The 26,625-nt window shown below is 39.2% G+C and overlaps 2 protein-coding genes across 3 annotated transcripts in view; one reads left to right on the top strand and one right to left on the bottom strand.

The window, feature by feature from the left end:
• aox5 (aldehyde oxidase 5) overlaps positions 1-1,876 on the bottom strand; it is a 43,070-nt gene extending 41,194 nt beyond the window's left edge. Inside the window, exon 1 of the mRNA XM_036564293.1 lies at positions 1,823-1,876. Within this exon, the coding sequence (XP_036420186.1) occupies positions 1,823-1,876 (54 nt within the window). The remainder of the gene's footprint in view (positions 1-1,822) is intronic.
• A 4,922-nt stretch (positions 1,877-6,798) lies between these two features.
• bzw1a (basic leucine zipper and W2 domains 1a) lies at positions 6,799-24,770 on the top strand. Of its 2 annotated transcripts, XM_036564301.1 has the most exons (12): positions 6,799-6,880; positions 9,465-9,537; positions 9,630-9,806; positions 11,103-11,197; positions 12,879-12,944; positions 14,391-14,526; positions 14,620-14,729; positions 16,516-16,686; positions 18,662-18,808; positions 20,793-20,931; positions 22,253-22,375; positions 23,738-24,770. In XM_036564301.1, exons 2-12 carry the CDS (start codon positions 9,474-9,476, stop codon positions 23,767-23,769), a joined length of 1,260 nt encoding a protein of 419 aa, XP_036420194.1. In that variant the 5' UTR covers positions 6,799-6,880; positions 9,465-9,473; the 3' UTR covers positions 23,770-24,770. The 2 variants fall into 2 exon arrangements, with proteins under 2 accessions (XP_036420194.1, XP_036420195.1); XM_036564302.1 differs by lacking the exons at positions 6,799-6,880; positions 9,465-9,537 and having other exon boundaries at positions 9,762-9,806; positions 11,103-11,108.
• Positions 24,771-26,625: the final 1,855 nt, after the last annotated feature.

The following is a 26,625-nucleotide window of genomic DNA, read 5'->3' on the forward strand; positions in this document are numbered from 1 at the left end:
ACAAATATTATTATAAAATGAATAATATTTAGCTCTGTCTTTCAGTTTCCATTGATTTTGAGTATTAAAAATATCTGATATTAAATATGCAACTCAATTTGTAATTAAAAATAAAGCCAGTCTTGCTGTGTATCAGTGTTTTAGCACTGAGCCTGAATCAGAAAATCAATAAAAGAAGTTTGCCTTATGCTAATTGTTTATTTCTACTCATAATAACCAACAGAATGAATCACCATCAAAATTTTTCATCAAATTTTTGCTCAGAAATGACCCAAATTCATTAAGATATCAAATATCTGTTAGAATTTACATGTCAAACAATGGCATATCTGAGCAGCCCGGGGTCTCCTGAAAATAACAGCATATGGCATGTGTGACTGTCACATGTAAATACTTTATAACTGCAATTGAAATTGACCCAAAATACCAAAGATTCTGCCAAAAATGTTAGGATTCTGATGGGTAATTTTCTTCTACTTAAGTGTATTATTTAGAATAGTATATTTTAAAGCTATAGGTTTTGACGCATGCTTAAGTACATTATAGCTGCAATATAACTCAAACTAGTGATCAAATTCATGTATCTCTACAAATTTACACTTAACTGTAGTAGAATTTGTCTCTCAACAATAACTTAAGTTAACTTCATTGCAACAGTTTAGACCAGAAAAGCACTTGCGGACATAGATGTATTTTAACATCACTTAAATATAATTTAAGCATATCTGAGCATATGTATGCTGTGCTTAGTTATTCCTAATAATATGATTCCATGTGTACTTAATTATGTTTTACAGAAGTACACTTAAGTGTGTTTAGTAATTTAAAATGCACCTTAGTTGCTATATAACTCAAAAAGCAACTAGATGCATTTCTAATGTTGCACGGTGTTGCCACATGGCAACAATTATTTTATCCCAATTTTACTAAAAGGCAGTGATAAAAAATCTGTGTTTTACTATTCAATTGTGAAAAATGACCAGGGAAGCTTATTATGATGTTATTATTACCATACATTCCAATAACGATTGAAGTTATATTCATTTTCCTCGTGTCTCCAAAATGGTAACTTTACAGGAGAAGGAAAAAACCTGCTTTACTTTTAATGTAAGTCAATGGAACCAGAATTTTTTCCAAGTCATTTTGGGTCGTTTCTTTTGGTCCATTCATCATGAAATTACACCCTATGTAAAGAACAACAGGCATTTTCAAATTATGTCAAAAACTGAAAAACAATAAAAATGGAGATACGAGGTTTTCTTCCGAGAACAGTGATTTGTAAATACTGCTTCATACCTTTTGCTAAATATAAGCTGAATTTGTTTAGTCTTGTTTATAATAAAAGTGTGTTTTTAGAGAAAAATTTGATTTTATGGTGCTAGATTTTATGGTCCGATTGCGCATCATTGCCTAATGGCAACAATTTACCAAATACCCCACTTTAAAACTTTTTTTTTCAAATATTTCCTTTATTTAAACAATTTTAAATAAAAACAACACATTAAAACATTTTTATTATCATCAAGTAATAATTCATGCAATAGTGGGTTAATTACAATTTAAATACACTTAAATTGTCATAAGTTGCTCCAAGTTAATGCATTTAGCATGTATTAAAGTGTAAACATTAAAATATGTATTTTTAAATTATATAAGTGCACTTAAATGCATTTTTCTTTCACAGAGGATGAAAATAATAGCAGTAGACTAGACTGCATCGCTATAGACAGTTACATGCAGTATTAGATTTCAGCACTTATTGCAAATAAAACATTATTAACATGTATATTATTTCTATTATATGCTGCTGCAGATCTCCTACCTTTTTGCCGTTAATGTAGAAAATCAGCTCGCTGCTCTTGGCTGGAGACGCCATGGTGGAAGAACTTCACCTATCTCGTATGTATAGATATGTAATGTATCTTTCTGCTGAGCTGCAGTCGTGAGTGGAGTATCTGATAAATCTTACATCACATCACGTCACATGCTGACCACTCTGCACTTATTTTCACAGTCTAAATGCAGGAATGCATGATAAATCATCAGAGAAGGTTCTTCTACTGTTCCTGGCTTTAAGAGTTAACTAACTAGATCTGCAGATTGCTGGATGGAGAATCTGGTGGTGGATGTTCTTGTATTTCTTCCCTGCTGAAAAAGGACTGTTAGAAACAATGAAGATTAAAACATAATTGTTTTGCTTTCTAATATCAAACCTTTTCCAATGCTGAGCTTTGACATCATAAGGCAGATTTTAATAACACAGTCAACATTTTAAAAAAAGTCATTCGAAGTCAGAGCTGATAGGAACCAGACGTCCCCCTCTAAAACCTCCCTCACAGAAAGTTCCTACATGAAATGGTTATGAATTCACTGCCTGATGACTGAGACGCTGTTTTATGATAGTTTAGAGAACTTAAACTCCATTCATGGTGGAGGGATACATGCAGGGCGCTGTGAGGCAAAATAGTCCCCAAAGAAAACTTATTATTTCAGATTTTCCACTATTTTCCATCATCAACATTCCATATAAACTCAGAAGACTCGTGTAGGTTCACTGGTAGTTCTGGATAGTAAATAAAATGTCTATATTTGTGTTGTCGTCATGGCGACGTCTGGTTCCTATCACCTCCACTGTAAAGACATCTGAGGGCTGGTCTGAAACTGAATTAAATTAGTGAAAGGTATCAAAATAGTTTATTTGATTAATGTTCTATCACTCTGAGTTATTATGTTCTAATGTTATTTCACTTGTAAAATCTCGTAGCTTTTTGCTGTTAATGCAAAAGACCAGCTCACTGCGCTCGGTTCTAGATGCCATGGTGGAATAACTTCCTCCTGAGCTGCATAGAACTGAACTTGGACCAGGTTAGCAGTGGAACAGGAACTTTACACAATGAACCTGTGATTCCATGTGATGTATTAGATGTTGTGAAACGCCACCTCCCAAGGTTCATCATCCATTTGAGCTCATTCTTAGGTAATTTAGAAGCTGAAATAATACAGAGCCCTGCTGATGACATCCCATGTGAATAAAAGTAATGCGTGGCCACGACTTAGTAAGGCGTGGGAATGAGATAATTAAGTCGTGGTCACCACTTAGTAAGGCGTGGGAACGGATCATGCTGTACTAAGTCATGGTTACGCATTAGGATCTTGTTCCCAAGCTTTACTAAGTCATGGCCACGACTTAATTATCTCATTCCCACACCTTACTAAGTCGTGGCCATGCATTATTTTTATTTATACAGGATGTCACCAGCAGATCTCTGTAAAATAATGAGATAATAGTTCAAAATAACTATAACAACTCAACATTACAAATTACTAAGGCAAAATGATGAAATATCAACTCAAAATTATGAGTTAGTGAGTTTAAAGGTGAAATAATGACGTGGCACCTAAAAAATCCGATGTAAACTGTTGTATTTTATTGTATGGCAGTAGGCAATGTGTATCATCAGGATCATATGATCATCAGGAATTGTGAGATATTTGGCTTTCCTAAGACATTTTTTATCCCCTTAAATGGCCCAAAGTTTTATTACACACTTCTATAACCTAAGAATAGCTCAGGCAGTTTAGTTTAGTCCCTGTAGTTACTGAGTAATAATCCTTAGTATGTAATAAGCCTGAGATTTTAAGGGCTTAAACCATTTTTCCTTATAATGGGCTTTAACACTGAGTAACATGCATAACGTGAAACCTTCAGGTTCATCTTTTTGGCAGTAGATAAATAATTCTCATTCTTTCTCACAGTTTCTGAAGTTGCTACATGTATACTGTGTCCCTAACAGAGACTGTGTTGTGTCTCACAGGCTTCATAAAAAGAAACAGAAGTTTCAGTCCAGACAAAACAACCTGCTCATATATCTACAGTGATATCTGCACTCACAGAACAAAGTGGCCATGGAGAAAGAAAAGAATGACCTGGACAGTCTGTAGTCCACTGCTGGGCACATCACAGCTATATTGGAGCAATAATTCAGTCTCTAAACTGACCAATACAGCACAGACTGTATTGGTCACTAAACAGGAGTTTAGAATCTGTAATTTTTAGAATCTGTAATGTCATTTTGTAGTCAGTGTAATGACATTTCAAGGAAAACCAGCTCTCAGCTGTTTTGTCTGTATGGAAAAAATGAACAGAGTTTTATAAAATCGCTGTTATCTTATCATATGGAAAACAAAAATGTTCCAAAGCCAATAAGTTTTTCCGCACGGACAGTGGCCCAGTTAGCGAGCATATATCGGTCCTCTGGCTTAATAAGGTCGGCACCACACTGACTGTTTGCCATTGCTGGTCCAACCTCGGACCACCCAGATTACAGTCCTGCATACAAACTTTAACTAGTTTTTAATTTCCTCAAACAGATTTTAGATGCACAGAGACTTTTATTTTAGAAAATAGACTTAGACAAATATTACAAACAACTGAGAGAAAAAAAAATGATTAGGCCTGATATAAAATGATTTTATAGAAAATGTTGTTGCTGACACTGCGCTGGTTTAAAACTATCTACTAAAATAATGTACAAAGTATAACTAAAGAAAGGAAGGAAGGAAAAATCAGTAAACTGTACTATGAGTGGAAAATGAGTGATGATAAGTGGAATTTTGGCTAATACTCTGCTTAACCGCCGGTGGGCCACCCAGAAAAGGCTGAGCGAAATGCCAGTGGACCGCCAGCTTTGCCATTAGCGGCCCAACAGTGGTCCACTATCCTCTCGCTATCAGGGGGGGCTTAAAAATTCGTGAACCCTTTTGAATTCTCTATATTTCTTAATACATATTTCTAAAACATCAGATTTCCTAATAGTAGATAAAGAGAACCAAATTAAATAAACACGAAAAAAAATATTAGACAGGAAAATGATCCAATATTACAGATCTGAGTGGCATAAGTATGTGGACCTTTGCTTTCAGTATCTGGTGTGGCCCTCTTGTGCAGCAATAACTGCAAGTAAATGTTCTGGTAACTGTTGATTAGAGAAATTCAGTTAAAATGTAAAATGTAAAAAATGTAAAAATCAGGATAATAAAGTGCTGTTAGAGAGGAAAAGGGTCTAGAAACGCTATCAGTGTTTAAACTGAGCTGAAAGCTGCTCAGACAGGATCGTTTTCAGGCTGATGTAAAGTGTCCAGTGTCGGGGCTCTTCTTATGCTCTCTGTCCACTGGGTCCATTTAAGAGTGGCATAGTATCTAAACGCTGCTTCTCCATGTTTAGTCTTCACCTTCAGCAGGACTGACTGACTGGGAACCAGTGTAGGGATTTAAGATGGGGGGGGGGCTTCTTTTACTCCTAGTGAGACTCTGGCAGCTGCATTCTGATTCATCTGAACCTGTTTGGTTGTCTTCTTGGAGAGTCCATTGTTCATGGTTCCTTTAATAAAGAACCTATTAGGAACCATCTTTTTAAGTACAGCAGAATGTGTTGATAGATGCAGTGTTTCAGTAGCCAGACATATAACTGCACATACACTTACATATACTATGCAGAAAAATAGAAACTAGAAATACATCTAGACATAAGTTAAAGCACAAGAGAAATAAAAGTATTTCTATTTGCATATGTATTTGCATATTTACATAGATAGATAGATAGATAGATAGATACTTTATTGATCCTGAAGGAAATTTTGCAGCCAGTATCAGTCACACAACACAGGACAGTATTAATAACAAGGGTAAAACAATATAAAAAGAAGAATAAATACAAAAAAATTAAAATCTATAGGCATATATACAAACAGAAAGAAATATGTATACACCGATTCAATATACACATATACACAATATACACTAGTAGTGTACTATTTCCAATGTACAGTTATACAGTTATACAGTAATAAGTTATGAAATAATGCTATGAAATGGACTGTTGTACACATTCCGTATGTGCAGTTAGTCTGAGGTAGATAATAAATGAGATGCAGGTACACAAAGGATACAATATTGATATAGGAATCTTCCAGATTAATCAAGATATGGATAGAAGATGTACAAGATGTCAATCTATATGTGTACAGATTTGTTGTATTTACATGGCAGCAGGCACTGATTGGTATGAGGTAAACTAAAAGCACAGATTACAGACATAACTAACTCAGGGTTACATCAGCATTACAGTGTACAGTGCACAGTGAAAGTGTCAGTACAGTGGTAGCTGTGTTGTGCCTACTTGGGAAATACGCTGAAAAGTTCCACCACAAATTAAAGAGAACACTTTAATAAAACGTTCAGGATTGTCATATGATAGACTGGGTTACATGAAAAGGTATTTAAACCCCTAAAACTACATCTTCACTCTTCTAAACTGAGAGCACCGCATGTTGGGCCTACACACCAAATCACAGCCTGATGACAACAGCGTGGGCGACTGAAGCCGGTCAAAAGGGGGGAGTCTACTCTCACACGGCTTAAACAAACACGATTAAGCGAAGATACATATATGTAAATTGATCTAGTATATATGTATACACTTGTGTAGGTATGTTAAATTAGTATTTATTTAATTTTAGGCGCGAAAATGAGAAAAAAACAGCATCCTAAACTTCTGTCCCCCCCTCCACTCTCACAAATGCGCCGCCCGGTCAAACGCGAAGAACGCCATACAAGCGAGCGAAGCCTGTTTTAATACCGATTTATTAGTCCTACGTTATTATTGTTATTTCGTTATTCGTCATCCACGGTGGTGTTTTTTTTTGTATATTCAGCAAATATAAAACCGTTTTAGTCAGTGGTTGAGGTCCACGCCTCGTGCTGCGCACGCGCCGGCACTGTAAAACGCCGTCTGCGCATGCGCTGCGGGCCTGTAGCTGTGTGGACTCGACCGCTTTGTTCGCCGTTGACTGAAGCCGTTTATTATCTGCATTAATTTCGGTGAGTTTGAACCGTTTTACGTCTGAAAACTCACTTTCTCCTTCTGTCACAGCCTCTCAGAGCATTAAGGCTCCTTTTACACCAGCTGTCGTTCGCGGATGGCGGTTTATTTGGTGATAAATGTCTTTGGTTGGCCGCTTTTCTTAGCTTAGCTTCAGGCTAACCGCTAATTAACGTGCTGGAAGTCGGTTCGGCAAAGCGGGCGGAGCGAAATGTGTTTAATTTGATTAAATAATAACAATATTTACATTAAATATGCAATAAAGCCAGCTGTACCTCTTAAACATGAAGGTTAGCGGTGTTGGTTTGTGGTAGTTTATCGTTCGTGGCTCCCGTTATTGTCAAGTTTGCGGCCTTAGCTTAGCACAAGTTCCCCTTAACGGAGGTTACAGAGCGTTTAACGTACGAATAAAACTCCATAAACAGTGTTTTAATGCCAGTATACGATGTAATTACTAACTTTTTTTATGATATAAAATGTAAAATAATGTGAAATGGCGGTGCTATAATGTGCCCTGCCCCTGAGGTTTAACATAGAATTAATATATCGAGGCCACGAGTTAACTTTGTGTTAACTTGTGGGCTCATGTGTTAATTTGTTTCGTTAATATATAAATTTGTGCTCTCAATGCATTAAATTGTGCCTTCCACGTAGTAATTTGTGGCCTCAGTGTTTTAACTAGAGGCCTCAATGTGTTAACTGGTGGCTTTGATGCATTAACATGTGGCCTCAATGCATTAAAGCAGCACAATGTAAGTATTTTTATGTATTTTTTTTTTAAAAAGCTGAAAAGTATCATTAGTGTATGGAGGAAAAGGAACACTGTGATTAGCCCTGTAAAGCCTGTAATAATTGATTTAAAAGTCAGAGGCGTTGAGTTTTTCACACCACGTCGTACGTCTTTCTGTATCAACGTCACACACAGACTCTAAAAAAAGGTCCGGCTCGATGTTTAGACCTCACATGATCTCAAAATCAACATCATACTGATGAGGATGTGGTGACAGTGGTAGATAATTCACTCGCATCCTCAGAAGACGCTCCTTCACCAAGTTTACACTGAGTTTACTTTAAATTTTCTCTCAACAAACTCGCAAAAGTCAGATTCATCTGCTTGGGGGGTCTGAAAGCACAAACTATGTTAAAAGATGTTCGTCCGTGCGTCGCAATTACATATTTCCACCAGAGGGGTCTCCAAATCCCCAAATCGTACATAGTGTTGCTTTAACTTGTAGCCATAGCTACTGTCTATGAACCGGTGGCCTCGTTATATTAATTTGTGGCCACACCTTATAATCCAATGATTGCAATGTCACTTTAGGTTCTGTGTAATAATGTTATAAACCTTAAAAGCCTGAAATGTCGGTGTTCTTGCATTATCGAAGCTTAAAAATAGTCAAGCAGGCCTTAGAAGGGGTTTGTTTTACAGCAGCAGCTTTAATCGGTGGTTAATAACCACTCAAAAAGCCCAGAAAATGAGGCTGGAGATCAGTCGGTGCAGAGGAGAAACGTGTAGCCTGCCGTATCTCCTCCTTCTCCCTCTCTGGATGAAGGCAGGCCATGTTTTCCAGTGAAAGGAGCCCAGCCCGCTCTTTCTGATGGGCTCATAGCTAAAGGGGACACAGGCTCCTCTATAAAGAAAATGTTTTTATCAAAGGACAACGAAGAAAGGATGTAACATTATCAAGTTTGGTGCGATTTTCTTTATCCTGAGGTCAGAACTTGATTTGATTTCCCATATTTTGTGTTAAAAATAGCTCCATCCTGCATTTAATTATAGACTGCTGTTGGTTTGGCTCCGATAAACACAGTTTATTTGAAAGCAAAGCTACAAAAGTGGCTTGTAATCTTAAACAGTGTAATTGAGCTATAAACAATACAAAAATAGATAAGGCGCACCCAGATGCCTAGTTTTGGTTGTTGCCAAGAAAGACTGTAAACGAGATGCTTGGACAAAAAAGGTGTCTGTGTGTGTGTGTGTGTGTGTGTGTATATATATATATATATATATATATATATATATATATATATATATATATATATATATGTATATGTATATATGTATGTATGTATGTAATTGCCGGTACTGTGTTGCAGTTTGCTATAAACACTTGACACTTATTAGCCTTAAACTTTAAGACCTAATGTACATAATTTGTATTGGGACATGATCAAAAATCAGTGCAATTTTGAGAATTGTCATTTTAAATGGCCTTTGAGGAAAACCAGGTGAAATTTGAAGAAATTTTGTCCTTTAAATGTATAATATGTGGTATATAATGTAGTGAGTTGTGCCCGTGCATTGCCTAATATTGCCGGAAAGTCAGTTTTGGTTTCAGGATGACTGACAGTATCAGTTTATTTTAATTGTGGGCTGATTATGATTAACAAGCTGCTAACTGGCAGTAGTTTATGATGCCTTGGCGCACTGTTAAATGTCAGTCCTTGTAGTGGAGACCTGTATATACAGGTGTTTATTACAGCATGTGAGTGTCTCTGTAATGTGACCTGTGGCCCCTGTAGGTCAGTATGTTGTCAGCTGTGCTGGCCGCTAACCGCGTTCCCTGTTTTTGTCATTAACAGGTGTCTTTTATGAATAATCAAAAGCAGCAAAAGCCAACGCTAACCGGCCAGCGTTTTAAGACTCGGAAAAGAGGTGAGCGACGGGCGGGGTGAGATGTACTCATATCTGCTGCAGATGTTGTAACGCTGCCAATGTGTTAAACTGGGTTTTTCCCTCTTTATCAGATGAAAAGGAGAGATTTGATCCCTCTCAGTTTCAAGAAAGTATCGTGCAAGGCTTGAACCAAACTGGCACTGACTTGGACGCGGTTGCGAAGTTCCTTGATGCCTCTGGTGCCAAGCTCGACTATCGCCGGTATGCAGAGACACTCTTCGACATCCTGGTGGCCGGTGGAATGCTGGGTAAGGAACCGCTCTCGGACAAAGACCAGTTTGCACGGAGAACGTGTGCTGCAGGCTTTAGCTCCTTCTAATCCTCTGGTGGTGATAATTATAATAAGTAACAATAAAATAAATGATTATTACGCTTTGTGTTTAAGGGAAATTTACCTTTTTGCTGCATAACTATATCCAATATGGGAGCAGCTTATTATTGTTAATAATATTGTAAAACTATTAAAATAATTTATTGAAATTGCGTTTTGCATTTTAAATTATTGAACTTTGAAATTATTGTTTACATAGCGAATGCTTTTTGAGGAGTAAGGCAAATATATATATTGAATAAAAGCATTAAAAAAGGAAATGATTTTTTTAAATGGTTAATGTAAAAATAAACGTGTATTGATCCTGAAGGGAAATTGCAGTGTTACAGTAGCAAGACGTATAATTGCAAATAAACTTACATATATTAGGCAGAAATAAAAATAGAATAAAAAAATAGACATAAAGTAGGCAGAAATAAAAAGAGAGCATAAAGAGTAAAGAGAATAATAATGGAACTGGGTGGACAAGGAATTGTATTTCTGGGGGGTGAATTAAATAAAGAGTAATTGCTCATAATTATACAAAAAATAAAACTCGATAAAAGCAAAAGTAAAAAGATGTTTTAATCTGGCTTTTAAAATTTCTGACTAAAGATGTTTGTGTGGTTTTGTGGTAGTGAGCTCCACAGTGAAGGATTAAGTCAAGAAATCAGATATTGTACGCTGTGATATTGAAAATCCTAAAGTATTTAATTTAAATTGAGAATTTCAAAACACCCTGTGATGTAATTGGGCCATCAAGCACAGATTAAGCAGAACAAGTCACAGATGCACTGATAATCCGTGTAGTTGTGAAGGTGGATTTAGAACATTAATGATTGAATACAGTTCAACCAATATGATCTTATTTTTAAGGTAAACCTGTGTTGCCTCTTCTGGTAATTCTGATATATAATTTTGCATACTGGATCTTTTCAGAATACTATTAGCACATGTTTATTCATGAGCTTGTAATAATTAAATATACAAATACATTTATGCAGTCAATGGCACAAATGTGCTGTATGGTATCCTGTATGGGGTAATAAGGTTATACTGGTTGTTATTAAACTGTACAGTGTTCCACATTGAGGGGTTTCTGCAGTTCTTTTCTTACAGTAGTTCAGTGGTTACTGGTGGTACAAATGATCAGAGTGTACTTTAATTCCACTTAAAGAGCTGCAGAATGTTAAGGTCTTTCACTTGGAGTAATTATGTCTGTTCTGTGCTGTAGCCCCAGGTGGGACCCTATCTGATGACATGACCCGTACTGAGTACTGTCTCTTCACGGCAAATGAGGACCTGGAGACAATGCAAGCTTATGCTCAGGTAACTACTTTCTAGCCTTGTAAAGCAAATCACAACGGTTTGATTACAAACAATTAAGTGCATCATTTGTTTTACTGTCTTTTAGTAAGATTCTCGAAGCATGCATGTCTTTTATAATATCCTATATAAGCATATGTTGTTTTAAATAAAATGTTCTATGTGAGCGTGTATTTCTTTACAAATACTTTTAGTAAATTCTAAAGCATATTCCTGCATTTTTCTATAGAAGTGTATATGTATTTTTTAAAGATGTATTATATAAGCATATTTCTTATATACATAAATAAGAACATTCTATGTAAGCATATCTCTTTATTTGGATAATTATGTTTGAAAATGGCTGTGGAAGAAGTTTTCTTCAAAAAATTAGTGCACACTTTCTAAACACCATAATTTTAAATATCTGTAATTATAACTATGATCTATTAAAGAATCTGTCGAAGTGATTGCAGCTGAAGTGTCACCTTTAAGTCAGTGGTCTTGAGTTTGTAGTAAACATGCGAGTAAAACTGACTAGTAGTATGATTTGTTGGAGTGGGTGACGTTTTCATTATGTGATCACGATATTTAGTTTGAGATTTAATAACTTGGAACAGATAAAATAGAATCTGTAGTGCCACGTATGAAAACTATAGTCATACAAAAAGCATCAAAAAGGGTTCTTCTATTGTTACAGGCTTGACATCATTATAGAAGAACCCTTTACTGAAGGGTTCTATATAGAACATTCTACAGCACGTTCTTCATCAATCTGAAGACCCCTTTTCATTTAATCATGCGAAGGGGTCTGAGTGTTGATGCTTCTATATAGAATTGTCTTTACTAAAGAACCTTTTGAAGAACCATTATTCTTGAGTACATGGGAGGATCAGTTCCTGCAGTTGTGTCCTCTAGACATGCATTTGAAGCACCAGAGGCCGGATACATGAAAGCTTTCTAAAGAAAACACTCGCAGAGGTTCTTAAGACAAACACCAAGACGTTTGTAAGAATGTTCTTAAGAGAATATTTGAGAACATTTTTTGAGAATTGCATTTAAGATAATCTTAATTAGTTCCTTATTTTCTTATATAGCCGTGGTGCATTTTACAGCTCACCATAAACGCTAAGACACATTTTTAATTTGCAGTGACTCTTATTTTCATTATTTAATCCACTCAGAGGAGCAAAATGGAGGAAATGCATCGAAGCAAGTGTTTAAAAAATGTATGCAAATAAGATCTAGAGGTGATGGAGGTGGAAACAGCCAACAGAAAAAAGTGCTGCTTGGAAAATCTGATAATTGTGGGATGTGACGGAAGCTCTTGTCAGCTCTTATGGCCTAAGATGAGTGTGAGGATATCGTAAGGTTAAACATTTAAGAACCTGATGTTTTCAATAATAACACTTGTTCTTAAATTTGTTCTAAAGGTAAGTTTTTTTTATAACCTTTAAGAATGAAATTAAGTAAAACTCAGATTTTTAATTAACTTTCATGAATCCGGGCCCTGGTGAAGTGCCTGTAGGTCAAACTGGCTAATCTGAGTCACTTTTACTGACCGAAAGAGTCAGTAAATGTTCACTGACCTCCTAAATGCTGTGTAGTGCGAGTACATTCATGTGTTGGGTTTAATGCAGGGCTGAAACAGAATGAAAGCCTTTTTCCCCCTTATAATAAACATGTCTGAACTCGCTGTCTGCAGGTTTTTAACAAGCTGATCAGGCGGTACAAGTACCTGGAGAAAGGGTTTGAGGAGGAGATCAAGAAGGTGAGTGTGGGAAGAGTCACATTCAGAAACACCTCTGTTTTCTCTGGGGTCATATTACAGAAACCTCCTATTAGGATCTGACAGGATATGTTAAGATTTTTACTAATTCGTGTTACAGAAGCAAATCTGATCTTAACTTAGAATTTATCGCATCTTACGGCATCTGATCTCCAATCAGGAAATCTTAATCTACTCGTTCAAAGTCGACAATCAGCCATCACGTAAAATGTGAGTTGCAGCAGCTGTTACTAATGTAAAAAAGGTCAAACAAAACGAAAGTGTGATAAACTATAGGTTGTGAATACTGTGAGAGCGCCCCCTGCTGTTTATTAGAGCGTCGCCGCTCCCCAGTTTCAGTCTCCATTTCCCAAACGCTTTAGCCGAGCGCGCTAACGTTACTCCTCCTAATAAACAGACACACGTTCAGCTCCGTCTCCTCATTATTCACCACCATCACTGTAATATTTCATCATCAACATTAACACACGAAGGTGATCAGAGGGGCGGTGGAGATCGAGTCTGCAGCGTCTGAGATCTTTAAAATGCAGAGTTAGAAAAGAAAATCATCTCACAGTGAAAGCAGCGTTTTACAGTAGAAATAAATGGAGCTCATTATGCTGGTAGTGAACTATGCTGCTGACTCAGCTGCCTAAAAACCATAGAAACTGACCTTAAATGGAAGTGAGGACCCTGTTGGGGTTCATCCTAAAGTTAGGACAGGATTTAGGAGGTTTAGTGAAGTCTCTTGTGATCCCGGCTGGCTGATAAGATGAGCTGATAAAGGTTCCACAGTTGTCATCCTCTGTTTAAGAAACGAGACACTTGAGAACTGACAATATTTGCCTGTTTGCGTTTGACAGCTGGCAGTCGTATCAGTCAGTAGAGCTCCATTTCACCCATTAATAACAACTACGCTTAAGTATGATGAGCAGAAAAGGCGCTGAAGTTGGTCTGAAGTTATGGTGGTATGCAAAAGTTTTGGCACCCCTGTCAAATTCCATGTGTTTCTTGGTTTTCAGTGTAAATAGGTGAACACATCCTCTACAGAGAACAGTTCTGCACATTTTAAAGCACTAACTTTTTTTGGTGCTGAATTTAAGATATTGAGTGTTTAAACATAGTACATAGATAAATTGTGCAGAAAAAATAGCATTTTTGTTCTCTGTGGAGGGTGTGATAACTTCACTTAAAGTCAACAATATGTGTGATTTGACCAGAGTGGCTCTTCAGACAGTCTCATATGACCAAAAAGGCTAGGTTTTGTTCAGACTTGGACTCTAATAGTTTAGTTAAGCTAACAGAACATTGAGTTAAACTGTTGGATTGTGTGTTTGGCCATAAACTGTCATTTGATATTTAGTTATTGTAATTTTCAGCTCCCTGAATGGGTAGCCCTGTTTTGTGCTGCTGAGTGTTTTATCTGGTTGTCTGTTTTCGGCTCCGCAGCTGCTGCTGTTTTTAAAAGGGTTCACAGAGTCGGAGCGTAACAAGCTGGCCATGCTGACTGGCATCCTGTTGGCCAATGGGAACATTTCAGCCTCCATCCTGAACAGCCTTTTCAACGAGAACCTGGTCAAAGAAGGTAAACGACGCCAGCTGATCTCCGGTGTGTCTCTAGCCGCTGTACCTGGGCTTAATGTGCATTAATGAGGAATACGATGTTTTTGGTTTGTAGGTGTTTCTGCTGCCTTCGCTGTCAAACTGTTTAAATCCTGGATCAACGAGAAGGACATCAACTCGGTCGCTGCCAGTCTGCGGAAAGTTGGCATGGACAACAGGCTGATGGTAGAGTATAGAAACTCGGCTGAATACCAGAGATTCAGTGCTGTGTAGTCTTAGTGGTATTTTCTCCTCTTTTCAGTGGTTCTTAACTAGAAACATGGGGACCTTGGGTTTTCCCTGTGTTAACACATCTGCTGCCCATTAGCTTTTCTAGGTCACTGTACCGGCACACGTGTATCAAAAAATTCACTTTCGCTTACATCATTTTTATGCATGAAATCGTCCGGCAATATGGTGATGCAGTATATTGTTAAAGCTTAAAATCTCAGGATTTTATCGCTGCAAACCATTTTGATTCGTTATTCACAGCAGTGACGATCGTCTCATTTGCAGCATCAGCACCGAATGAGCGAACACTGGAAGATCTGTGTGTCCTCACCTTCAGAGCCTCTCCGCCTCCACAGAGACACCATAATCCAAACATGGTCTGATAACACGCCAAGAGTCAGAGATCAGATTAGAGATCTTTGAGTCAGGAGAAAATAAACGCCTCGGGTCTAGACTCAGTTATTCAGATGACTTTCAGATGAGACCAAAATCATGACTGTAGTCCAAAGTATGTGGGAACAGCGCCCCCTTTTACCGTGGGTACACTGTTTCAGGTAAAAATGGGGCAACAGTTAAAAGGTTAGTGGTCATTCCTTTATAATGGTAGCTGAAGGGGCGAGAGGTTGCATTAATGTGTCGACCTCAGCAGCAGAACTTCCATAGAAATTGTTGTAATCCAGCTTAATTCCTTAATTAAACCTCAAAATGGAAATTACATTTTTCAAAAGCCACGTTAGATTTGCAGTTTTCAAACTGGGCTTTATTTAGCAAGACATCTGTTATACATTATTGATGATAGTCAGTGCTTTGCTAGCTGGCAAGCTGAAGGCTGCACAGCAAGCAGCAACAAGGAAAGACAATAAACCACGATTCTAAACTGGGTTAAAGCCAGACAAAGCAGTTATTCATGTTTTATGTACGTTGGATTTTCACACCTCTCCAAAATAATATTTGCAAAACAAAGTTTGCATAGATGGCTGAGCTCACTGAGTTAATCTCCAGGGGAATTCCACCAATTTTTCAACATTTCTGCAGAGTTCAGTGGTTGAGATGCAGATCATTCAGAGTGGTTTTCATCTGGGACTATTTTGCCTCACAGCGCCCTGCATATTATATATCTCTCTACCATGAATTGATTTTAAGGCTGAAATCTTCTCAGAACTATCATAAACAGTGTCTCAGACATCAGGCAGTGAATAACCATTTCCTATAATAACTTTCTGTGAGGGAGCTTTTAGAGGTGGACGTCTGGTTCCTATCACCACCACTGTGAACAAAATGACTTGGCAAGTAGAATGGAGCATTGGGCAGCAATCCTAACGGTACATAAACAACAAAAGGTTGGGAATAAAACAAATAAGCTAATATAAAAAAATGCAAGATATTAACGGAAAGACTAAACTTCAGAATTATACAAGTAAAATAAAAAATCTAAAATAATTAAAATTATAAAAAAAGTGAAAATAAAAAAAGATGGATATAAAAACCACCAAGCAACCCTGAATGACTCAGTTTACATCTCAGCCCCTTAATTATGCAAAAATTAAAAACAAATCTGCTCTTATTCAAAGCAGAGGGCTGATGTGAAATCCGCTCTTTGTCCCCTCCTCCAGGTTTCAATCAAGAGAAACCATCAAGCCCTTCGTGAGCCGAGTCGGGGTGGTGACATGCTCTGTGGGTTTTTTTAAGACTGCATTAGATCTAGTTTAATACTTACACGTCCTGTTTGTTTGTGTTGTAGGAGCTGTTTCCGGCAAACAAGCGGAGCTGCGAGCACTTCTCCAAATACTTCACGGACGCTGGGCTGAAGGAGCTGTCCGACTTCGCCCGTAACCAGCAGTCCATTGGCGCCCGCAAGGAGCTCCAGAAAGAGCTGCAGGAGCAGATGTCCCGCGGAGAGACCCTAAAAGATGTACGCCAGCTTTACAGGCTTTTTCTTCCCCTCCGTGTCACACTCCTTTCAATATTGAAGCCAGTTATTGCCTTCTGCGCTTAGTTTCTGAGAGCTGGGCTGCAGCTAGCATTGGGCCTCATTCTCCGGTCTCTTCCTAAGTTTGTTCTGAAGTGTGTTCTTGAGAAAGATCCTGAGAAAGTCTACATCAGATTCATGACGTGTTCTTAAAGCGCAGAACTGTTCTCACCTTTGTGCTCTTGAGTGGGTGTAGATTCTGTTCTTACCTAAGAACAAATTCCACATAAGAGAACACTGGTGAACGACGAGTCTTTGTGAAAACTGAGTTTAAGAAATTTCTTTAGAACAGTTGGTGAATCCCCAATAATCCTATTCTGTAATCAGTTAATTTATGATATTAATTGATTGGGTTATTGTTCCTTATTTGGCTTCCTGTCACTTTGGGCTCATGACCAGCTACGTTTCCAAAAAAAATTTTTTTAATGCTTCAGGAAGTTTGTAGATGTAGACTATGGAAGCAGAAATTGTTGGTTAAATTTTGTGGATGTCAACAAAACTTTCCCCTCATATGCCTCTTACGACAGCCCCAAACAGCATGGTGGAGAAGTAGAGCTGCACCGACGAGAAGACGAGAACATTTTTAAAAAGATTGCTGCCACTTTTCAGCTCTCACAGAGAAAGATTAGCAGAAAAAAATTACAGCCTTTCTAAATAAAGAGCTCAAACAGGTCTTTATGGCAGAGAAACGTCATCTTTGTAGTTTTCCATAGACAATAAATAATAAAAAAAATAACAAACATTTTCCCATCAGTGAATTATGGGGAAGTGAGATGCCAGAAGTACGCAAGTCATGACATGCAGGAAGCATAAAAATTGGAAATACAGTTGTCAAACTTTGACTTGGGCTTTGTTCACACAGCAGGTAAAAGTGGCCCGAATCTGGTCTTTTTCGTCATATGTGACACAGATGTGTGTCTGTGTGTCAGTGTGAACAGAAACACACCGAATCTGACATTTTCAATTCTGATTTGAGACGCTTTCATATGTGGTACTGAAATCCGATACGTATCCGATCTGCGGCAAAGCAACTCTGTCTGAACAGCCAGATCGGAATTCATGAGACTTTTACGTCAATACAACTCGACATTTGTCATCGTTTCGCTCTGCTGAGACTCATAAACATTTAGTCTGATGTTTCTGTCCAAAAATTAGAAGAGACCCTCCGTGTTTGAAGAGATTTCGAAAGAAATGTCCGAACGCGGCCGCAGGAGAACGAGGCTGAAGGCAAAGTTTAGAGAATCAGAGGACGCGAACTAAAGAAGTGACCGCGCCCTTTTTACGGGGAACACGTTCTGGGTGATGAGCCCAGCTGTCAGTCAGTGAAGCTTCATGATGGCTCCTGTGATGCTGGTGAAGATGAAGCTGATCCTCCAGGAGCGACAGGCGTTCGTTGGCAGTCGTGATTGTTCACCTCTGGATGAGCCGTGAAGCAGCGTTCTTTTGTACATGAGGTTCAGTTTAGGAGCTGATCTGTTCAGACTGATGTGTGTGTGTATATCGATCACATTTAAAAGATAATGTGAGCAGCCAAACGAAGTCAGATTTGGTAAGAAAATCAGATTTGGGCCACTTTTACCTGCTGTGTGAACAAAACCTTAATGCCGTTCAGTTCAGCTCCCAGCAATTCACCTTTGTTTCCACTTTTATGGTTCATAATGTAGCTCCTGTTATTAAAGTGACTCTGTTGAACTGCCTGTTCGCCTGCCCTCTAGATTTTGACACAGATGGATAGATAAGCTTTTCCCTTTTCGGTTTGCACTGGAATAAAATAAAGTGTGAATAATTACATCAAGACGGTCCACAGGTGGATTTTTACTGCAGTCATGTATCAGTAAGTCTGTATGCTGCGTGATCAGCTCAGTTTCTGTAGTAAAGTGTTGTCTTGTGCTAAAAACCGTCTCCTCCGCTGCTGCAGATAATCGCGTACGTCCGTGAGGAGATGAAGAAGACCAACATCTCAGAGCAGACGATGATCGGCATCGTGTGGACCAGCGTCATGAGCTCCGTCGAGTGGAACAAGAAAGAGGAGCTCGTCACCGAACAAGCCATCAAACACTTGAAGGTACGTATCGCTCACTGCACCCGGCGCCTTATGGGGATCGCCAAACTCATGAATTTCACAATCTGCCACAGTGAAGTTGCACTCAAGTTGTAAGTACTATTGGTAGACTTGAGCAAGTTGTCGGAGTTGTGATGTGTCACCACATTACCCTGTAGACCCCCGTATATCAGACGCAAGGCCTGCAACACGATCCTGTCTGGCCCACGAAATCATTTTTAATTTCTTCTAGTATTAGTACACTGAGGACTTGAGTACACTGAGGTCTGTTTAAAAAAGGCTTTTTTGCCCTAATGTGACTCTGATCTGATGTTTTCAGAGCTGTGTAGACACTCAAATCTGATCTTTTCAAATCCAACCTGAGCCACTTTCATATGTGGTCCTAGATCGGATACGTATGCGACCATGCGGCCTTAATGTGACGCTCAGATCTGAATTCATGTGCTTTTTTTCCACTGTGCCATCTTTCAGTGTTACCATGGCAACAGCGCCGAACAGAAGTTAAAGCCTGTAAACGGTGGAAAAGCAGCTCATCTCACCTTTTTCTCCTTCGTCTCGCTCTAATAATGAAGCTGAGAGCTGATCAGAGTTAATGATCTTCTCAGCGAAGCTCGTTCTGCTCGTTAGTTTGTGCTGATGATGAACGTGATTCATTCACGTGACGTTACTGAGTAGGATGAGCTCATGAGGGTCATTTCAGGACGCCGGTTCGTCACATTAATGACAGCTTTGAGTCACTTACCTAAGTGAGTGTGAACCGTCGTGTCGGAGAGATCGGATTTGAGCAAAAAATTGGATTTGAGCAGCGAGGCTTGTAATGTGAACGTAGCAATAGAACCATATCGATTTAAACCAGAATACACAAATGAGTTGGAGCGGCTTGAAGAAAAAGTGGCGCTCTTTGGCTTCTGTTTCTCTCCCTTGAAGCCAGATATGTGCTTATCTTCTGCTGTAGGCCTGATTGAGATGGCCTGAAATCTTCTGTACTAGGCACGTCAGTCAGTGTGAACGTTCTTACCTTGTACTAAAAATCCACTATTAGCATCAGGAACCTGGAAGTAAAATATGATATGAAAACAGGATGTTCTGAAGAGAAACAAACCAGCACAATCAGCCATTCTATCAGAAAACGACTCGTTCCTGAAGGTCTTGTTTGATCATGTAGCTCTCAGCCTGTGCAGACATGCTGAATGAAACAGCTGCACTTCCACACAAAGCCAGCTAGATCTTTTGAAGTCATCATGTTTGAACCAGCACTAGTACAAATAGATACGCAGCTTCTACACAGTTTTGCAATCACCGCGATATTTGGTGTAGTTGCTGGAAAAGACAGTATATCGCTGACCCTCCACTGACCAAATAGTTGATTCTAGTAATTTGTATGCTTTTATCTCCTGCAATGTAAACGCTGATCCAGCATTTAAGGTAATTATGAATATCTGGCTCTGTTATTGTGGGCAGTAATGTATAATCAGGACTCACAGATAGTGTGTTGATTAATTGGAGGTACTGATCTGTACCTAAACGGGCTTTATCTGGATTTGGAGTCTTAGCCAGCACTGACTGCTTGTACATGTTATGCTGATGGAATGTCAACAGTCTGGCTACAGGATTTGTGAATATTGGACAGTATTAATTAATAAATGACCCTTATTAGTCCCACAGTGGGCAAATTTCACCTCTGCAATTTGCACCCATCCGTGCAGTGAAACACCACATACACTCTAGTGAACAAACACTAGGGGGCAGTGAGCACACTTGCCCGGAGCGGTGGGCAGCCTTATCCACGGGCTGCCAGGGAGCAGTTGGGGGTTATGTGTCTTGCTCAAGGGCACTTCAGTCACGTACTGTCAGGGGATCAAACCGGCAACCTTCCGGGCACAGAGCTGTAACTCGGTGTGGCTGGTAAAGGTAGGAGATGGGTGGGTTGTACTTTGTTCAGTGAGTCTTTTTGTTAATGTTTACCGTTCCTCTTGTGGTGTTCCAGCAATACAGCCCCCTGCTGAAAGCATTCACGTCCCAGGGCCTGTCTGAGCTCACCCTGCTTCTGAAGATCCAGGAGTACTGCTACGACAACATCCACTTCATGAAGGCCTTCCAGAAGATCGTGGTGCTGCTCTATAAAGGTAACTCGCCTTGAGTCAGTGCAGTTCTTTAGGAAACGATTCAGTGCATCATAATTCCAATTTTGACAGTTCAGTTAGGTTATTTTGGGGCATTCAAAAAAAAAGTCCTGAATCTGGTTTAGAGTGCATGCAGGTGTGATGCGTACAGCTAATTCCTAAAAATTGTGATGTTTAAAAATAGCCTGAGAATCCTGTTTTTTGTCAAACTCGAATTGATTTGTGATTCTAACGATGCGGTTCAGTTCCCTGATTCAAATCGTTGCATCGTAATGCATCAGTGCAGTTTTACAACTCTTGTGCCACGTCTAGAAGAACTGCATTCTAGTGATCTGTGTGTTATAGAAACGTCCTAACTCTGAAATCTGATCTATTTAGTCTCCATGACGGCTGAGTTTATGACAGTAGCTGTTCCAGAACATCAGTTGCTAACTTCATAATCTCATCATGAACTCCAGATAAGAAAACAGCATCACACAAACATCCTAACTAGACTAAACCTCCTAAATCCTGTCCTAACTTTAGGATGAACCCCAACAGGGTCCTCACTTCTGTTTAAGGTCCGTTTCTATGGTTTTTAGGCAGCTGAGTCAGCAGCATAGTTCACTACCAGCATAATGAGCTCCATTTATTTCTACTGTAAAACGCTGCTTTCACTGTGAGATGATTTTCTTTTCTAACTCTGCGTTTTAAAGATCTCAGACGCTGCAGACTCGATCTCCACCGCCCCTCTGATCACCTTCGTGTGTTAATGTTGATGATGAAATATGACAGTGATGGTGGTGAATAATGAGGAGGCGGAGCTGAACGTGTGTCTGTTTATTAGGAGGAGTAACGTTAGCGCGCTCGGCTAAAGCGTTTGGGAAATGGAGACTGAAACTGGGGAGCGGCTCTGATAAACAGCAGGGGGCGCTCTCGCAGTATTCACTACTTAGTTTATCACTCTTTAGTTCTGTTTGACCTTTTTTTACATCAGTATCAGCAACTTTGGCTTACACTAAAATTTTGACGTTTACGTTTCAGCTGTGTGTTTATGGTCGGCTGCTAGGCAACACACATGACAGCTGATTGTTGACTTAGATAGAGTAGGTTAAGATTTCCTAACTGGAGATCAGATGCTGTAAGATAAGAAAATTCCTAAGTTAAGATCAGATTAATTAGTGTACATAAACTCTTCTAGCGCAGAACTGTAACCCCATATAAACTGACCAGCAGCTGAACAAACGTACCTCTCTTCCAGTCAGTCTGGTGCGCTTTCTAGAGTCGTGTAATGCTTTATTTAGCAGCTTTAGTGTCTCATTTGATTTTCGGTTTGATTTTCTAGCTGATGTTCTGAGTGAGGAGGCCATTCTGAAGTGGTACACCGAGGGCCACTTGGCCAAAGGCAAGAGCGTCTTCCTGGAGCAGATGAAAAAGTTTGTGGAGTGGCTGAAGAACGCGGAAGAAGGTAAACCAAATGGCCTGAGATTAATTTGCTGAAGTTCTGTGCAAATTTCCAGGTTGTAGTTTGTAATTTGAAACCCTAGTAGTTCAGATCTTGCATCACTTTAGTGTTTTTCCAGTTATGTTAATCTCTCATTCAACCGATATCAGGACACTTTAACTTGTCAGCCGTCAGAATTAAGGCTGACCGATATGGACAGAACAGCTTTGTGAAGATTGTTGCTTTGTGTTGAACTTCGATGCACTTTGCAGTACATTAGGTCCATGTTAGGGGCTCCTGATTGGAGCTGTATTTGCCCGATCAGTGGAAGATCATGTGATTCTGCAGCCAGGGTGGGTAGGATGCCCCCCCCCCGTCTCCCCATCACTTAGCGCAATGCTAGTCAGCGCAGGTGTCTGTGTCTCCTACCGCTGGTGGTGTCGTGTGACTGGGAGAGAAGAGTAAACTGTGGACTGGGAGTAAATTGTGGAGAAAATTGAGGAAAAGAAATCAACAAAAAAGATTCTTTTAACAACATCGTAAAAGAGAGGTTCTTCGAAGAACTGAAAGGTTCTTTGAGGAACCAAGTGGCTTTTTTTAAGGCCTGCTCCTAGAGATCCACCCTACTGCAGACCTGGGCTGCATTCAGCTCTGACAAAACTTTTATTTAAACAGAAACGATAGTAAGTTGAACACTCTTGTTATGCAAGCCTTGGAACTACGGCAGCTGAGAATTGGCATTCCTTTCGAAGAATTTTTAGAGCCTGAAAAATTGGGTTTAAATACATGTATAATACCTCAACACCCATCTCCTAACGTCTTTAATAGTTGGGTACACCAGGCTGCAGCGGCGGAGTGTTAGACTCCATTGTGAGCTGCCTTTAAGTTAAGTTACCTTTTGTTAGTCCCACAACGGGGAAATTCACCTCAGCATTAAACCCATCTGTGCAGTGAACACCACACACACACTAGGGGGCAGTGAGCACACTTGCCCAGGGCGGTGGGCAGCCCTATCCGCAGCGCCTGGGGAGCAGTTGGGGGTTAGGTGCCTTGTTCAAGGGTGCCTCAGTCATGTACTGTCGGCTCAGGGGATCAAACCGACGACCTTCCGGTCACAGGGCTGGTTCCCTAACGTCCAGCCCACAACTGCCCTCCCTTATTAATATAGCAGGGATTATATACACGTCGCTGCTGATTGGCTAACGCCTCTGACGCCCATCAACGGAGACAAAGTGTACCTTAAAGCCTGCTGCACATCATCAGTTAACCCAGGAACATCACTCCAGAGCTCTTTTTCTCTCCTGTGTTTCCAGAGTGTTTTATTCAGTGTCCTATAAATGTGTTTTAAATAAGCTGATTTGATTTGTTCCCTGTGTTTCCGTGTAGAGTCTGAATCTGAGGAAGAGGAAGGAGATTAAGAAGCTTAAGTTTGGGACCTGCAGCCGCCTGCCATCAGCTACCACAGGAGCCGCAGAATGTTTTGTTACAGAAGTGCTCGTCTTTGTTTTACTTTCTTTTTTTTCTTCCTTTTATTTTCTTTTTTTTTTTGATTCTACCTCCTGTTTTTTCAACCATAACATTTAGATGTCATTTAAGGGCTTTGTAACAAAAAATGGTTAATTTTAACAGATTTTTCTATCTAATCTTAAGGTTTACACTTAAAAAGGAAAAAAAAAAACACAAAAAAACAGCACAAGTTGTGAATCGTCAACCCTTTTGTAATCATTCTCACGGAGCCGTCGAGTGTTGACACGTTTGGACATCTTTAAATTATTATTATTACTATAATTAAATCACGATTCCTTTTCAAAAGAGAACATTCCATGAAATTCAGCCAGATTCTCGCTGTTCGTTCGCTCAAAGACCCTTTTATAGTGCGTAATCGATGCCTTTAGCCCCGAAGGGGGGAAAGTTATTCAAATAACGGAATTAAAGCCTCGTTTCCGGAGTAGCTGAAGGTTTTTACGCTCAGAAGTCACTTCTCTCTGCTTCTGAGTCACATTCCAGTTTAAAAGGGTGTGTTCACCGCACTTGCGGCGCTAGCCGTCTCCTTTGTGTCGCTGTATTTAAGAAAAGCCCTTAGAGTGACCTGTGGGCGTGCGGCCTCAGCTACGCCCGAGAGAAACGGAGCGAAAATCATGCGAATTGGATTCCATTGTGCTGAACGAACGTCTCATCGTCAAGTTGTTGCCAAAGGTTGGAGCCCTTTGAGGACCATCAGCACTACTAGCTCTTCTAGCTGCTCCCATCGTCGTCTTCAGCTGTAACTCCGCTAGTCGCCCTCTTCAAATGACCCTTAAATGACCGCTGGCCTTTTCCCTCTGATGTATCACCACCTTTATTGATTCATCACTGATTTCTTTAATCTGATGATTACCTAATTGACTTTTTTTAAGAAATAAAAATTAGTAGTAGCCAATTTGAGTGCGTGTTTTATTTATTTACTCTGAATTGATGTCAGGGGTGTTGAGCTCCAGCCCTGGAGGGCTGCTTCTTCTTCTTCTTCTTCTTCTCATTATTATTATTATTATTATTATTATTATTATTATTATTATTATTATTATTGATCTCTTTCCCTTGTATTAATTACCAGGTTTGAGTATTTATCTTTGCTGGGGGTGTCCAGGTTTGCTCTCGGATGATTTATTATTATTATTGTTATTACTATTTTTTTTACTGCTCACTCAGTGGTTTGGTGTGAAACGCTCTGTTCTATAGAGACGTCAGAATCACTTACAGAGGTGGTGATAGGAACCAGACGTCCACCTCTAAAAGCTCCCTCACAGAAAGTTCCTACATGAAATGGTTATGAATTCACTGCCTGATGACTGAGACACTGTTTTATGATAGTTTAGAGAACTTAAACTCCATTCATGGTGGAGGGATACATGCAGGGCGCTGTGAGGCAAAATAGTCCCCAAAGAAAACTTATTTCAGATTTTCCACTATTTTCCATCATCAACATTCCATATAAACTCAGAAGACTCGTGTAGGTTCACTGGTGGTTCTGGATAGTAAATAAAATGTCTATATCTGTGTTGTAGTCATGGCGACCCCTGGTTCCTATCACCACTACTGTAAAGACATCTGAACCATTTCACACCAAACCACTCTGAATGACTAAGATCTCCAAGTCCATGTGCAAATGAGCCAGGCAGGTTCATCTGAGGGCCTCCGATGGTCGGAAGCTGGTCCTACTGAGGGCTATAAAGGGAAAAATGCAGACTTCCAAAGAGTCTGCTTGGGATGCCGGCTTTAACAGACCTTACTTGGGGAATTTCCCAAAATCCTTTGTGCCTTTATTCACTACACTCCATTGAAAATGAATATAATTTGGAACGTGGTCATATATTTAGCACATAAAACGCTCACAGTCAAGAAAAGAAACCAATGGAAATGCAGACTATTGACCCTTTAAGGGGAAACGCTGTTATCTTTATATAAAAATATCAGATTCTGTCCTCTTACATTTAAAACCAAATCATGGATCTTGAAGTCCACCAGATGGTGCTATAGAGCCACCTCCCGTCCCCCAGGCTGTTCCTTACACATTAAAATCAACACCCGATATAGTAAACGCCCTGGACAGAAGTCGTAGAAAGTGACTGAGAAAGTCTTTGAAAATAATTTAATACATTTTGAAAATTATAATAAGAGTACAGACAAAAATGTACAAAAAAAATACACCATCATTTAGTAGCAGCTTTGACATTATTTGCTGTGTGCAAAGGACAATTCAAGTATGTTGACAGAGTTTGAGTATTTTAGAGGTAGGCCACATCCAACGAGGGGCAAGAAGGCAAGAAATTACTCAACATAGGGCAAACGACTATGATACACTCAACTGTGCTTTTACACATATATATATATATCGCTATCGCTGCTATCAGAACATTTTTCAGATTTTGACATAATTTGAAAATGCCTGTTGTTCTTTACATTGTGAGTAAAATTCTTGATGAATGGACTTAAAGAAACGGCCCAAAATAATTTGGAAAAAATTCTGGTTCCATTGACTTACATTAAAAATAAAGTTTTTTTCCTTCTCCTGTAAAGTTACAAATTTTGGAGATACAAGGTTCTCTTCCAACAATAGCGATATATATATATATATATATGTGTTTGATTAAGTTGAAGGTTGAGTGCATGTATAGTACATAATGTATAGTGTGTTTACAGAAAGAGCAACTTTAACCCTGATTCAGCACCACTGCACACACTTAAAGATGGTCCTTCAAAAGTTCTGTAGTAAAGAAAATGGTTCTACGTAAACC

The sequence above is a fragment of the Colossoma macropomum genome, unplaced genomic scaffold (assembly GCF_904425465.1).
Source record: "Colossoma macropomum unplaced genomic scaffold, Colossoma_macropomum, whole genome shotgun sequence".
Lineage (NCBI taxonomy): Eukaryota > Metazoa > Chordata > Actinopteri > Characiformes > Serrasalmidae > Colossoma > Colossoma macropomum.

Excerpts from the sequence above, each read along its gene's own strand:
- bzw1a (XM_036564301.1), top strand. The coding sequence starts at position 9,474 with ATGAATAATCAAAAGCAGCAAAAGCCAACGCTAACCGGCCAGCGTTTT. Across the intron at positions 16,687-18,661 it reads GCGGAGAGACCCTAAAAGAT|ATAATCGCGTACGTCCGTGA; the intron begins GTACGCCAGCTT and ends CCGCTGCTGCAG. Across the intron at positions 18,809-20,792 it reads AAGCCATCAAACACTTGAAG|CAATACAGCCCCCTGCTGAA; the intron begins GTACGTATCGCT and ends GTGGTGTTCCAG.